This window comes from Aythya ferina (assembly GCF_964211825.1).
Source record: "Aythya ferina genome assembly, chromosome: 13".
NCBI classification, from domain to species: Eukaryota; Metazoa; Chordata; class Aves; order Anseriformes; family Anatidae; genus Aythya; species Aythya ferina.
In genome coordinates, this window is record NC_140311.1 from 6,408,451 (window position 1) to 6,422,033 (window position 13,583).

Genomic DNA, 13,583 nt, shown 5'->3' on the forward strand with positions numbered 1-13,583 from the left:
TGCCCAGGCAGGTAAAGCCCCAGCAGGGTAAAGGCAGCTCTGCCGAGCTAGAAAGAGTTCATTCCAGGTTTGCTTGCCTCTGCACAGGTTTTACTGAGGAGATGGGTGTATCCAAACACTGCCCAGCTTCTCACGTGTCCCTGCCCGGTCTCCATCCATCCATTAATTGCATTCGGCCAGTCTCTCCACTGCTGTTCCCATGCTCTGACGCACTCTGCCTCGCCTTCCAAATCAGCGAGGCTCTCAGCAGCCAGCCAGGCGCTGGCACCAGCTTGATTTATTCAGCAAGGTTAAATGAGACGCAAGCATTTCAGGGTGTTCCCCTTCAGATTCCTCCGTCAGCGGTGAAGCTGCCCCATGCCTGCTCCGCCGCTGCACCACGGGGTGCTGGGGCACCTCACCCAGCTCAGGAGCAGCTCTTGCCCGTGGGCTGGCGATGACAAAGTGCTGCCACTCATACCCATGGCTTCATCCCACAGCCCTTGCAGGTTTGGTGCTTAAGAATTGAAAACACCCCGAATTCCATGAAAGGGGAGCTTTCCTGTGCTGTCTCAAAGCCCTGTGTCCAGGGCAGCGATGCCTAGCTCAGCCAGGCAGACACTCACCAATGACTCTGCGCAGGGAACAGCGCTACCAAGCTAACACAAAGCTTCCATCCGTGTTTCTCCTGGCTCGGTGGTGCTGCAGCACACTTTGCTCTGAGCACAGGACAGCTGAGGATGGACACGCTTGCACCAGGGCTGAACTCCGGCCTCTGCATTCCTCCACCTGGCTCCTGGGCTGGGATGCTGAAGGCCTTTTGCTTCAGCAGAGTTGCACAACAGTTTTTTTTATGAGGAAAATTCAATTACAAAAGTTATTTGTAAGCCCAAGTGCACCAGTGAGCATTTGAGAAACATGAGCTGCATGGCCCAGAGCTTACCGGCTGGCCTGGGGTCAGCAGATTACCTTGCAGCTGGGTTTTTGCTGCTGCTTGCAGGGGCTTGAGCAGAAGAATTTCCAGGAGATTAAATGAAAAGGCCGGGCAGTTTCATAGAGTAAAATATCTTAATATTTATTGTGTCTCAGGACAAAAGAATTCTACTCAATACACAAAATGAGTTAAAGCAGCATATAATACTGACAATCAAGTCACAGCTGACTCGGTGCAAGGACACCTACCAAGGTAAAGGCACCAGGAGCTACATCACCAAACCTCGCTACAGCTTACAAAGAATCGCTACAGCCTGTACTTAAAAAAGTACAACTCTAAAAAAGTATATAAAACCCAGCATGGGGATGAGAGAGAGCTTGGCAATAAGCCGAGACCTTGCTGAGCAAAGAGCTGCAGCAGGCAGGGCAGTGCTGAAATAGGGCAACAGCCCCATCTGAAGAGGAAACGTGTCCAGTGAGTGAGCCTGAACAGTGAGGGGATGCCGAGGGCTGAGAACAGAGGTCAGAGATGAGAGAAAGCGCTGCTTTCCCGAGGGAGGCACTGGGTGAGAGCAGCTCCTGCCCAGGAGCATCCCGTCCCACGTGGCCACCTCGCAGGGCAGCCAGCGAGGGCTGCGGATGAGCAGCGGCTGCTGGAGCACGGCGCTTCAGCTTTCAGCTGAGGGAAGAGCCCGGCGCCCGGAGGAACGCAGCTACTACAACCACCTCGGCTATGCTAATTATCCCACTCAGTGGTACAGCAGAGTAGTGTTAGGACAAGTCCCTGAGCGCAGCAGAACAGCTGTTGCACTCGTTTCTATGAGCTAGTTGAGAAGAGGATCAGTCAATTCAAAGCAAGACTTCACGAAGCAGCGTCCAGAGGAAAACTGGAGGTGGTGCGGTCTTCCCCGACACAGAGAGCACGAGGAATACCCTGCCGTTCAGAAGACAGTGTTAACAAACATGGCATCGGGAGGCCCGCATTTATACACGGCACAGGATGATGCAGCAGACAGGGCTTAGCAGGAGCCCTCTTGCACAGCTCAGCAGGCAGTGGCAAGCTGCAGGTGACAGTGGCAGTAGCCAAAGACAGCCTGCTCCACGGCTCAGGGGGGAGGCCCGGGGTTAATGGGACAAGAGTAAATAAATCAAGGATCAGGAAGCATTAGCAGGACCATGAGAGACCTGCCTCTGCTGTCCTTGATCTCGAAGCGGTCACCTCCCCCTCACTTCCACCCCATCCATCACCACAGGAGCACCCACGCTGCCCACCTGCTGCTACAGGAGCAGCACACACAGCTGGGAGAAGCTCGCAGCAGAGCAGTGCCCGACCCGACACAGGTACACCCCCAGCTCATGTCACGGGACAGACGTACCTTGGTCACAGCCACAGCACGCTGGGGGCCAGCTACACCATCTCATACTGATTGTTTGTGATGTACTGGGACAGGCAGCAGGCGAGAATGATGCCAACCAACTGGAAAAAAAAAAAAAAAAAAAAAAAAAAAGAGAAAAGACACGCTAGAGGTGGCCCAAAACAGGACTTTTTTTTTTTTTTTTTGGAGAAAGCCTGAAAAATCGCTCCAGAACATCAGGCACTTCCATCTGAGTTTTGTAACATGCAAAGATAGGCAGTGGGGATTTACAAACCACAACACGGGCTGCTGGGCCCCGCTGCAGGGAAAGGGAGAGACTGAAGCAGAGGATCCTGGCAGGCATATGCCAAGCAAGCTCCTCGCAAGCAACGCTCCATATCCCATCCTGTTACATTTTGCTTTACGAAGCATCTACTGTTATACAGTAATTTCAGAGATTACACAGATATCAGGAGCGTCACAGCCAATTACACAACCACCAGAGAACAGCAACCACCTCTCCCCGTTGCAAGGACAGGGGGGAAGCAAGGTTGCTGTTTCCCATCAACAACACACGGAGGACGCGCTGCTGTTATCGCAACGTGGCCTCCCGGCCCCGGCAGAGACATTCAGGGCTGGATCCTGCAGGAGTTTGACCTACACAAGCCAAGTTAGAGGCACATTTACATGATTGGCCCCTGCTGGCTGCACGACAGCAAACACTTGCTGAACGGTGATAAAAACCAGGAAATGGCTACAATTCCCCAGCCCAGCATTAGCTGAGATAATTGCACGGCCAGAGCCGGGGGAAGCAGGCAGCTCACCATTTGCGTGTCAGTCACGTCTCAGCCACCCCATGCGGAGCATGGTGAGCAGAGCACAGCTCACATCACCGCGGGAGGAGCACAGAGACCGGTCCCAGCTCCCAGCCACAGCTGAAAGCGTTTGCTAGCGCAGACTGCAGCCAGAGCCCCGCTGTCTGCAGCCTCTCCCCCATTTTACTGTTTCTGTTACAGGAAAGGCAGGGTAACATGCTTGTTCTGGCAGCGGTACCCTGGTGAGGTTCTGCACCCTCCCCTGGTGCTGTTACCTGTTGGTCCTGTGCCTCAGAGGTCACCCCACAGCTTCTGGGTGCTGGACCATGTAAAGAGCAAATTCACTTCCCTCCAAAGTGAGGGCCTGCCACGCTTGCTCAGCAAGTGCCTAGCACCTAGAGCCGAGCAAGTTTCCAGAAGCCAGCTAAATAAGGGCCAGTTGCCCACCCTGCAGCTCCTGCTGTGACACATCGGATCTGGATTTCCCAAGCGCTCAGCCCTATTGTGCACAGCTCCTTGGGAAAGCCAGGCTATAGCATTCACCGTGCACAAAGCCCAATTTAGCCAGGAACTCAGGGGCAGAGGCCTCTCGTTTCCTGCTGGGATCTGCCTGTCAGATTACAGGACACTAAGCACATTGTTGCCCGAAGCCCCTGCAGGAAGTGTCCTACAGCACAAAGTAAACTGGAGGTAGAGGAGCCAGAGGGGGAGGAAGCAGTTGCAGGTTGAGGTGGTGTGTGGGGTGTGAGGTGCTCCTCGTCAGGGCCAACAGCACAAGGGATACATGCTTTGAGGGACCCAGCTGCACAGAAGGGAGCCCACAGTGATTCCCTGATAAAGGAGGGGCACTAAGTGTCTCCCTCCCAACAGCAAGTGCAGGGACTTTATCCAGGGCAACACAGGTTTTGTTTTTTCTTTAAGTCAGCTGTTGCAGAGAGGAGCTCTTCCCAGATAACCTGGGATCAGGGAAACAGAGTTGGTGCTTCAGCCTTGGGTTTAAAGAACCCTGGAGATTTCACAGGGGGTGAGGTTAAACACTGGATAGCTGCAGAAAAGCCGTTCCTCTCTGGCTGAGACAGGCCGTGCCTTTTGTACACATACATATCCTGCACAGAAACTGAATGCCTCTGGAGGCATGCTAGCCTCACTCCGCACTGCTCCCGCGCTAGGCAGCGGAGATTTACCTGAAAGCACGCGATGCCAAAGGAGATTCCAGCCACCACACTCATTTTTGACTCCATCGTTGACGTTACCAGGAAAAAACAACCCTGCAGGGGACAGAGAGCAAGCATGTGGGCCCACTGCTTTCCTTCCCCCAAGCACCAACCTGCCTCTCCCCAGAGCGCACGCAGCTCCCGGGGAAGATGTTCTGGTGCAGGAGGCCGAGGTCCCAGGCTCCCCGCTGGCCCGCCACCCTCCTGCCTGGCTGGAGCAAAACCACCCCGATCCACACGGTGAGATCAGCACCCAGCCCAGCGCTATCAAAGGCAACGCCGCCCTTGGTTTTGCTCAGTGTGAGCGTTGGGTTAAACAAAGTGACTCAGCAGAGGAATGTCCTCCGCGTAACCCCCTCGCACACATCACGAGGGATCCCCGCGGGATGAAGTCACCTGTGCTCACCGTGGAGCAGGACTTTGCACAGCAGCTGAGAGACGTCAGCGCCCTGCAATGAGCTTGACCAGGAAGTTACCTCCTCATTTACCCGTTCTCCATAATGCACAGCCCCAAGTGCAAATACTGGGGGCAGGCTGGTCCCTGACCTTCAGGGAAGGAGCAGGGGGGACTTTAGAGGGGAGTAGAGGCTCGTTCTCACATATTTTGTGCCTATACCCATCCCAGAGGAATCCCTGAGCCACAGGGTGCCTGCATCTAGAAAGCAGTTCTCCCTTCAAGTGAAGGCCAAACCCTTCCCTATTTACCTAGCTCTCCCTTCCCCACCTCCAGGACTTGCAGGGGATTTTTGTGAGCTTAACTTACATCCACAAACACTTTCAGCTTGGCTTTATTTGGGTCTCTCAGATCCTCCACTGAGCAGTCGTCCTGGTTCTTGCAGCAGCTCCGAGGGATTCCCCTCTGGGCGAAGTAATCAGTCTTCTCCCAGTCTGAGTAGTTCTGCACCCCACAGCAGTGCAGCTGGAGGGGGAAGAAAATTTGGGGAGTATGGTCATGCCAGCCTACTGATCCCCTAGCCCTACAGGGGCTCTTGCAGCTCCTGTGTCTTTACCACTCTACATCCCAGGTCCCATCTAGGAACTGCCTATGACCTCATGCTCATCTCTTCCCTAAAACGGCTTTCCTCCCAAACTCAGCAGCCTTCTGACCCTCACCAGGATGCCCTAACTGTACAGACAGGGGCTGCCTGTGCTCTGCATGTGGCCAGCACTCAGTACACCCTCCAGAGACCCTCCTGGCAGCACTCACCAGCCCTAACTCAGAACAGATGCTTCCCACGGGCACCCACTTATCCCTCCTGCAGGCAGCCCTGCCGTGCAAGGAAACAGCAAGAGGGCCCCAAACGCTCCACCTAACGTCCCGTGGTGCAAAACTAGCACTGCGATGGAGGGGAACACCCAGCTGGTAACACCCAGGGGCTCGGAGGATGCAGGTGGGCGAGACGTGCACACCTACCCACCAGGAACCAGGAGGCAGACAGGGGCACTCACGGTTCTCTGGATGGTGTCGACCGCCTCACTGTGCTGATCCGCTGTCACGTTGTAGTTCTTCAAGGCCAGGTTGAGGTTGCTCTCAAAGTTTGTCTTGATCTGCAAAAGAGAGGTCTCGGCAGCTGCAGGAGGAACACAGTGCCGTGGTGCTGTCCCCCTCCTGTGCGCTCGCTTGCTTTGGGAACTGCAGCTCCCAGAGCCACGGCCCCACAACGCCGTGGCCCCACGTTAGTCACCTCTCGGCGACGGCAGGAATGACTCCGGCCACAGCCTGTGGACATTCCCCAGGAACCCAGGCAATTAAACGCTCTAATAAAAGGCAGGCTTGTATCCCTGCGGTGGCGGGGATGCCGCGTGTAATAACAAGGACCTACACGGTGCCAACTCCCCCTACTAGCAGGTTGCTCCACAGCATGAAAACGCTCGGAGGAGCTTTACTTACAGAAAGCGAGCAAAATGACACTTTCAGTTGTACTTCGGAAGGCAGACCGAAGGCAGGAGTTAAGGTCCAGGGTCACGCTGCTCATGCTGTCAGAGGCAGAGGGAGGAAGGCTGCCTCCAGCAGATGCAGCCCTTGCCCTTGGGAAGCCAGACGCTCAGCCTGGGCTTTATGGGGTCCTGATGGGGACCAGGCTGCTCACCCAGCCACACCGACCCCATCTGTAACTAGGCAGTGCCTCCATCCCTGCGGGCAGCGTGTGGCTGCACCCCACAGGCTCAGCCCAGCCTAAGGTGCCCCGAGGACCTGACCCATTGGCACCGGCCACCCTCAACTCACCTCGTGCCTGAAGACAAAGCCAACGACGGCGGCCACCAGGACGATGAGGAAGATGAGGGACAGGAGCATGGCGTACTGCAGGCAGGAGGAGAGGGCTGGGACGCGTGTCCTGGTGGGACACGGTCCCTCCCCAACCCCCCCGTCGGGCACCTACCAGCTTGAGCATCCAGGTGCTGCCGCGGCAGGTGGCGAAGCAGCCGAAGGTGCCCAGCAGGACCACGACGACGCCGGCGCCCACCAGGACGAAGGGCACGTTGGTGGCCTTCTCGTCCAGCAGGGAGAAGTAGACGGCCAGGCTCACCCTGCCCCAGACGCCCACGGCCAGCAGCACAATGCCCGATACCTAGGGAAAGAGGGGAAGCCGCTGAGATCGGCGCCTGTCGCGACAGGGCAGCGCGGCCGCGACGCGCCCGCGGGCTCGGGCGAGACGGGACGGGACTGGACGGGGCGGGACGGCCCCGGTTCGGCTCTCACCCAGAAGACGAAGGTGTAGGTGAGCAGCACGCTCTTCAGGCAGGTGATCACCGGCTTCGTCTGCAGCCGCCGCGACGGAGACGCCATGGCCGGGCCGGGCCGAGCCGCGTCCTGCCGCGCCGAGCCCCGCCGAGCCCAGCCCAGCTCCGCCCCGGCCCGCCCCGTCGGGGGTGGCCGCGGCCCGCCCCGAGCCGAAGCCTCCCGGGCGGGGCCGAAAGCTCACGGAAAAGGCCGGGCGAGCCCGAAGGAGGCCGCCTCCCCCCGCACCGCCCCACGCGTGGGCCCCATCGGAGGGGCCCACGGGGGAGGGCAGGGGCGGCAGCCGCCTTCGCAGCACCCCCGTCGTGGGGCTGCCCCCCGAATCCCGGCAGCTGGAGCAGCAGCCCTGCTTGCTCAGCCCGGCTGTGTTACTAATTAGCGTGCTAATTAGCTTTGGCCACCTAATTAGCGCTTACCTGCCCGCCCCGTCGGGGCGCGGGGTGCCCCGGGGGTCGCAGCCCCCTGCCCGGCTCCGTTCGCTGCCGGGGGCTGGGCTGCAGCTGGGAGCCAGAGCCCAGCTGGAAGCGCTCGCCCCCGGGCCTGGGTTCAAAGGCTGGGCTTCGTGGCGAGGTTCCCTCCTCTCTCGTCGCAGCCTCGGCTCGTCCCGCATGAGCCAGCCCTTCCCCGGTGGAAAAAAAAAAATAAATAAAAAAAATAAAAAGGGTCCTGATTCCTGTGGTTTTGTCCTCATTCTGCCGTCACCGGAGCTCCCGTTGCAGGAGTCTGGCCAGGCTGGTGGGAAGCTCCTCCGCTCGCTCCCTCTCGGAAAGCGGCTCCTGGCTCTGCTGCTCGCAGGGAAACATCTGCAAAGCTTTCGAAGCCTTGGAGAAGCAGAAGGTGCACGGAAAAACAGGCAGCCCTGGGATTTATTGCTTTTGACGATCTCGTCGTTTTGGGGCCTGACTCACGCCTTTTGAATGTTTGGGATAGGCAGCGGAGGGGGAAAAAGTGGGTTTGCTCAGCAGAGGCAGCGCGGCCAAGCGGGAGCGTGAGCCGGCGGTGTAGGGACGGGGCGACGGAGGGAGCCGCGTGCCGATCCGAGCCTGTTCCCATCTTTGCAGGAGGCCTGGCCTGGCCCCGGCCCGCTGCATGGCGCAGGAGGCAGCCCCCGTCCTGCTGGTGTTCCTCACCAGGCTGGTGTCATCCACGTGGCACGAAGGTGGGTGCCGCGGGGATCGCGGGCTGCCACCTGCACGGGTCCCCTTGCGGGGGCCTGCAGGGGGACAGCGAGCGGTGGGGTGGGTGAGGGTGGAGGCGAGAGGCTGGGGGGTGGAAGGAGAGGGGTCCTGGTGCTGTGCCGGCAGGGAGAGCATCAGGGCTTGCTCCTCTGGGCCCGGGGGGGGAGAGGAGAGGAGAGCAGAGCAGACACCGCCACGGGGCTGGGAAGCATCCAGAGATGAGCAAATAACCAGCCTCTCCATCACAGCCCGGCTTGTGAGAGCTAAACTTTTCCGTTGACTCCCCGCTCCCGCTGGAGCCATCGGCGAGCAGATGTCCGCCTGGATGGAGAGCTCAGCCCCAAGCCCACCCGCGGCTGGGCAGCTGGGCTGGGGCTCTTGTCCTCCCTTCCCCTTCCCGATCCCATTCCCCTTCCCCTCGTGGTGCTGCCAGGGGATGCTCCTGCTGGGCTGGGGCTGTCCCAGGTGAGCATCTGCAATGATATGGTACATCTGCTAGGAAGGGGCAGCCCCCCGTGGCAGCAGGCAGCCCCCAGGGCCGTGGGGCAGAGCCACACAGCCCTGCTTGCCAGGCAGGAGCCCCGCTGCTGGCCCCGCTGCTGGCCCCGCCGGTGCCAGCCCTGGTGCTGGGCTCCCCAGAGGCAGCCGTATTTCTTTGGCGCCAGACAGCGTGGGAAGGGCAGCAGGATAAAAGGCTTTGTGGAAACGAGTGGGTGACTTCACAAGTTTGTGGGAAGCAGAGGGGGGAGCCGCTCTGTAGTAAGGCTCTCGTAGGAGAGGTTTGCAATAAAAGTTTCCTCCACGTGACGGAGGGGCTGCGGGTTGGGTTGGCCTCAGCTTTCATCCCCCCCCCCTTTGCCAAAAGCAGGCGGGGGGAAGGGGAGATGGGTGCTGCCAGGCTGGGTAGTGCCCGCAGCACAGCACGGCCAGGGGACGAGCCCTCCCAGCCCCAGCAGCGGGACCGAAGCAGGGTGTGCGGTGGGATGGGCTCCCCGCAGCAATGGGGGGGCGAGGAGGGGGCAGCGCTGGCGGGGGCCAGCGGAAAAGCGGCGGAAACGTGAGCTCAGTGCTGGGGAATGCCGCGGCCGGCCGGCGTGCCGAGGGGCCGCAGGGAAGGGCGCCAGCTCTCTCTACGTGCAGGGCTTCCTCCCCAGCCCCCCGCGCCTCCCTGCCTGCCCCCACCGCTCGCTTTGCCGTGGGGACATCGGGGTTGTGCAGGCCAGAGGGTCCCCGCCGGTGCGAGGCCCCCACCGGGCTGTCCTCCCCCTGCCCATGGGGCCAGGGGCCGCTCTGCACAGCAGGGGTGGCGTGGGTCCAGCAGCTCCGGCCAAGCTCCTCCAGCACCGTCCCTCCAGCAGCTCCGTCCTGCCCTGGGACGCAAGGGCTGCATCTCTGCCCGGCCCTCTCCAGCGAGGTGAGGAGAGGCAGAGCCTCCCTTGCTCTGCTGGGACGGGCAGGAGAGAGGTTTTCTTCCTTCCCCCTGGACCAGAGCTGGTTGTACCCATGGCACAGCGGCAGGGAGAGTTCAATAGGATCGGTTGGAGGATGGCTTCCTGGCAGTGAAAGGCCGGGGGTCTCTGCCAGCCTGTTTCAGGCCAGCACCCATTTCCTGCAGTAATCACGTCTGCCCTTGTGGCTGTTTAGTCTGCGGGCTGGTGCCAGCGTGCACCACGTCCCCAGGAACGGGGCTCATTGTCTGCCCTGCTTAACCCTTCCCAGCAGTGCCAGACCCATCAGGGCACTGGGACAACAGGGCAAAGTCAAACTGGAGGTGAGATTTCCCTCTGGGGACTCGCAGGACAGTTTGGGACTGGATTGTGCTGCTGCACGGGGAGGCAGCATCACCTGGGCTGCACGGCCTCCTCATCTCTCTCCTCCTCGCCAGGGTCCGGCTACTACACCGCTGAGAGCCACACCAATGAAGTGTACGTGGAAGAAGCCCCCCCTGAGCCTGCCCTGGACTACCGCCGAGGTAACAGCACCCCAGGCCTGTTCCTCAGCTCCCCATGGGGAAACCGAGACACAGCACAGCCGAGTACCTCCCTTCCTTCCCTTTACCCCCCTCCAGTGCCCCAGTGGTGCGCCACGCTGAACATCCACCGTGGAGAGGCGACCTGCTACTCGCCCCAGGGGGGCTCCTACCGCAGCAGCCTGGGGACGCACTGCGAGCTGAGCTGCGCCCGCGGCTACCGGCTGGTGGGGCGCAGCGCCGTGCAGTGCCTGCCCAGCCGCCGCTGGTCCGGGATGGCGTACTGCCGACGTGAGTATGCCGCGCTGATCCGGCTCGCCGGCCTCCCCCAAGGCATCACCAGCCCTGCGGCAGCCAGCCCCGGGCGCTTTGCCCGCTGGCACGGCCAGCCCAGCCTCTTCCCTCTCCTTTTTGTTCCGTCTGGCCCAGAGATCCGATGCCACGTGCTGCCGGCGGTGCTGCGGGGCTCCTACGTGTGCTCGGCCGGAGTGCAGATGGATTCTCGCTGCGACTACACCTGCCTGCCCGGCTACCAGCTGGAGGGCGACCGGAGCCGCACGTGCATGGAGGACGGGCGCTGGAGCGGCAGCGAGCCAATCTGTGTAGGTAAATTCTCGCCCTGCCGCCCTCCCAGCCCGATGCTGCTGGGGCATGCACCCCCGTGGGCAGGGCTGCCCTCCATCCCCTCTGTGCCTGCAGGCGTCACCCCCGGTGCCTGACCCAGGTGCTGTTAGCCTCAGAGCTCAGGCTGGTGCAGGGCACATCGCTCCAGGGCTGGCACTCGGTGCTGGCGTTACACCAGGCTTTGCTTGCTGCGGGTGCCAGGCTGTGCTCAGCAGTTGTGGGGTTGCTGGGCACTCAGTGCCCTGCTCTGGTAGCACAGCCCCGACATCCCCAGGTTCCCCAAGCTTATTCCTCCTTCCTGCGGACAGATGTCGAACCTCCCAAGATCCGCTGCCCGGATTCCCGTGAACGGATAGCAGAGCCAGGCAAGCTGACTGCCACGGTGTACTGGGACCCACCGCGCGTGAAGGACTCTGCCGATGGTGTCATCAAGAGGTGAGCACAGAGGCGCTGCTGGCATCTCCAGCCAAGGCTGGGGGCTGCATTGGTGACAGCTGAATGTCCCTCCTGGGGCCCTGATCGAGAAACCCATCTGCTGGCTGCAGGGTGATGCTGCGGGGCCCAGAACCTGGCTCAGAGTTCCCTGAAGGAGAGCATGTGATCCGCTACACCACCTACGACCAGGCGTACAACCGGGCCAGCTGCAAGTTCAGGATCCGTGTCCAAGGTGAAGAGGGCTCCCTCGGGCTGCAGGCTCCCTCATCCCTGCCCGGGGCCGTGTCCTACACCCCTAGCCTGCTCGGCCGCCTGATCTCACCTGGCCTCCTCCTTCACAGTGAGACGCTGCCCTGTGCTGAAGCCTCCGCAGCACGGCTACCTCTCCTGCACTTCTGACGGCAACAACTACGGTGCCACGTGCGAGTACCTCTGCGACGGGGGCTACGAGCGCCAGGGCACCTCCCTGCGGGTCTGCCAGTCCACCCAGCAATGGACAGGCTCCCAGCCCCTTTGTGCACGTAAGTGGCGAGGGGCAGGGGAAGAGAGGGTGCAGAATGGCATTTCTCCTTGTGCTCACGCGCTCGCTTCGTGTCCCAGCCATGCAGATCAACACAGCTGTGAACTCGGCAGCCAGCCTGCTGGATCAGTTCTACGAGAAACGCCGGCTCCTTGTCATCTCAGCCCCCGACTCCGCTAACCGCTACTACAAGATGCAGATCTCCATGCTGCAGGTGAGGCCTCGCACCGCCCCCTTCTTGTGCCCCGCCAGCACCCTCTCACCACCTCCCCTTCTCCTCTGCAGCAAGCCACGTGTGGGCTGGACCTGCGGCACGTCACCATCATTGAGCTGGTGGGGCAGCCCCCGCACGAAGTGGGGCGCATCCGGGAGCATCAGCTGTCTGTTGGCATCATGGAGGAGCTCAGGTACCACGGGACGGGGCAGGCTGGCTGCAGGGTACGTGGCCCTTCTGGCACATGGCCCTCAGGAGGTAGAAGCAACCACCCTCAGGAGGGCCTGACCATGGCTGGGTGGGGTAGGAAGGCTCATCCCCAAAGCAGGGGCCCCGGTCCTAACCACCAGCTCCCCTCTGCACCCCCAGGCAGTTCCTGCACCTCACCCGCTACCACTTCAACATGGTGCTGCTGGACAAAGCGGGCACCGATCGTGAGCGCTACATCTTGCCCATCAGCCCGGATGAGATCTTCGACTTCATCGACACGTACCTGCTGAGCGAGCAGGAGGCAGCCCAGCGGGCACAGAGCGGGGACCCCTGCGATTGAGGCAGCGCCAGGGAGACCCCTGCCACCCCCCTCAGAGGACGGACACCTTCCTTTCTGCTTTTCTAGTCGCCCACTGTAGAGGAGGACCGGGATGCCAAGGACTTCCAGAGGGAAGGGAGCCACTCTCAGGCTGCTCTGGCACTGAGAGGTGAGCAGGGACACAACGGGACAGGGGCCACGTGCTAACAGCGTGCCCACTGTGCAGCAGCCAGGAGCCCCCGCTGGCTGCAGGGCAGGATGCCTCAGCCCCAGCCAGGACCACACCAGGAGATGCTGGAGTGCCTCTGTTCAAACTCCAGGGCAGGAGGGAAAAGGGAACCCAGCGGGAGGACAGACTGTGAACATGTGAGTGCCCCAAATCCTAGGAAAGCTGCCAGAGCAGAGGAGGGAGGGGAGGGAAGAGCAGGCAGGGCGATGTTACAAATGCCTCTATTGCAGCAGCTTCACCCTCATCGTGGCCGTCCTCACCTCATACACAACTTAAACCTGCTCCCTCCCTGCCTGGGCTCAGTCCTGCTGGCCAGACACTGATGCCAGGCTCCTGCCAGAACCATCAGAAAGCCTTTATTAGTAGCACATGGCCCCATGCTCAGCAGACAGTAAGAGACATCCAGTGCACAGAGTACCCCCGAGGCTCGTGATCTGCACCCTACCACTTGCTTCCCCTTCCACCCAGCACTGTGGCACCCTTCCTGGGAACTATGTTGGCAGTAGAATATTAAACTTGAAATTAATAAATTTGTATAAAAAATATCAGCGCTGGTAGAAAGAGTATTCCAGAGAGGTACGGGAAAACTCATCCTTCATGCAGGGACTGGGCAGCTGCCCCCAATAACCTGTGCTGCCCCACATCCCCATGCACAGCCCCACACACAGCCGCTGACCCTGCACATCTTGTCCAGCATGGCCCCACTGCTGCTCCCCTCCAGCCCCAGCGCTGGGGCTCGAGCTGGGCTGCTCGCTACCACAGAGCCCCAGTGCCAGCAACTTCCTTGAGGAAGAGGGTGGAGAAGACAAAGAGGGAGCAGATTGTGAAACAGAGAGGGTGGGAGGAGGA

At 60.5% G+C, this 13,583-nt stretch overlaps 2 protein-coding genes across 3 annotated transcripts; one reads left to right on the forward strand and one right to left on the reverse strand.

Annotated features, from left to right (window-relative positions):
- Positions 1-1,033: 1,033 nt before the first annotated feature.
- TSPAN6 (tetraspanin 6) lies at positions 1,034-7,140 on the reverse strand. The gene is made up of 8 exons (XM_084534069.1): positions 6,998-7,140; positions 6,678-6,866; positions 6,524-6,598; positions 5,746-5,844; positions 5,060-5,215; positions 4,267-4,350; positions 2,289-2,389; positions 1,034-1,846 (listed from the first exon to the last, which is right to left on the reverse strand). The coding sequence occupies exons 1-7, from the start codon at positions 7,082-7,084 to the stop codon at positions 2,321-2,323; spliced, it is 759 nt and encodes a 252-aa protein (XP_084390195.1). The 5' UTR covers positions 7,085-7,140; the 3' UTR covers positions 1,034-1,846; positions 2,289-2,320.
- Positions 7,141-7,719: 579 nt separating this feature from the next.
- Positions 7,720-13,279, forward strand: SRPX2 (sushi repeat containing protein X-linked 2). 2 transcript variants are annotated; one of them, XM_084534068.1, is made up of 11 exons: positions 7,720-7,873; positions 8,098-8,195; positions 10,100-10,186; positions 10,283-10,474; positions 10,613-10,789; positions 11,116-11,242; positions 11,353-11,474; positions 11,584-11,763; positions 11,843-11,976; positions 12,048-12,169; positions 12,346-13,279. In XM_084534068.1, the coding sequence occupies exons 2-11, from the start codon at positions 8,126-8,128 to the stop codon at positions 12,524-12,526; spliced, it is 1,392 nt and encodes a 463-aa protein (XP_084390194.1). In that variant the 5' UTR covers positions 7,720-7,873; positions 8,098-8,125; the 3' UTR covers positions 12,527-13,279. The 2 variants fall into 2 exon arrangements, with proteins under 2 accessions (XP_084390194.1, XP_084390193.1); XM_084534067.1 differs by lacking the exons at positions 7,720-7,873; positions 8,098-8,195 and adding an exon at positions 9,404-9,628.
- Positions 13,280-13,583: the final 304 nt, after the last annotated feature.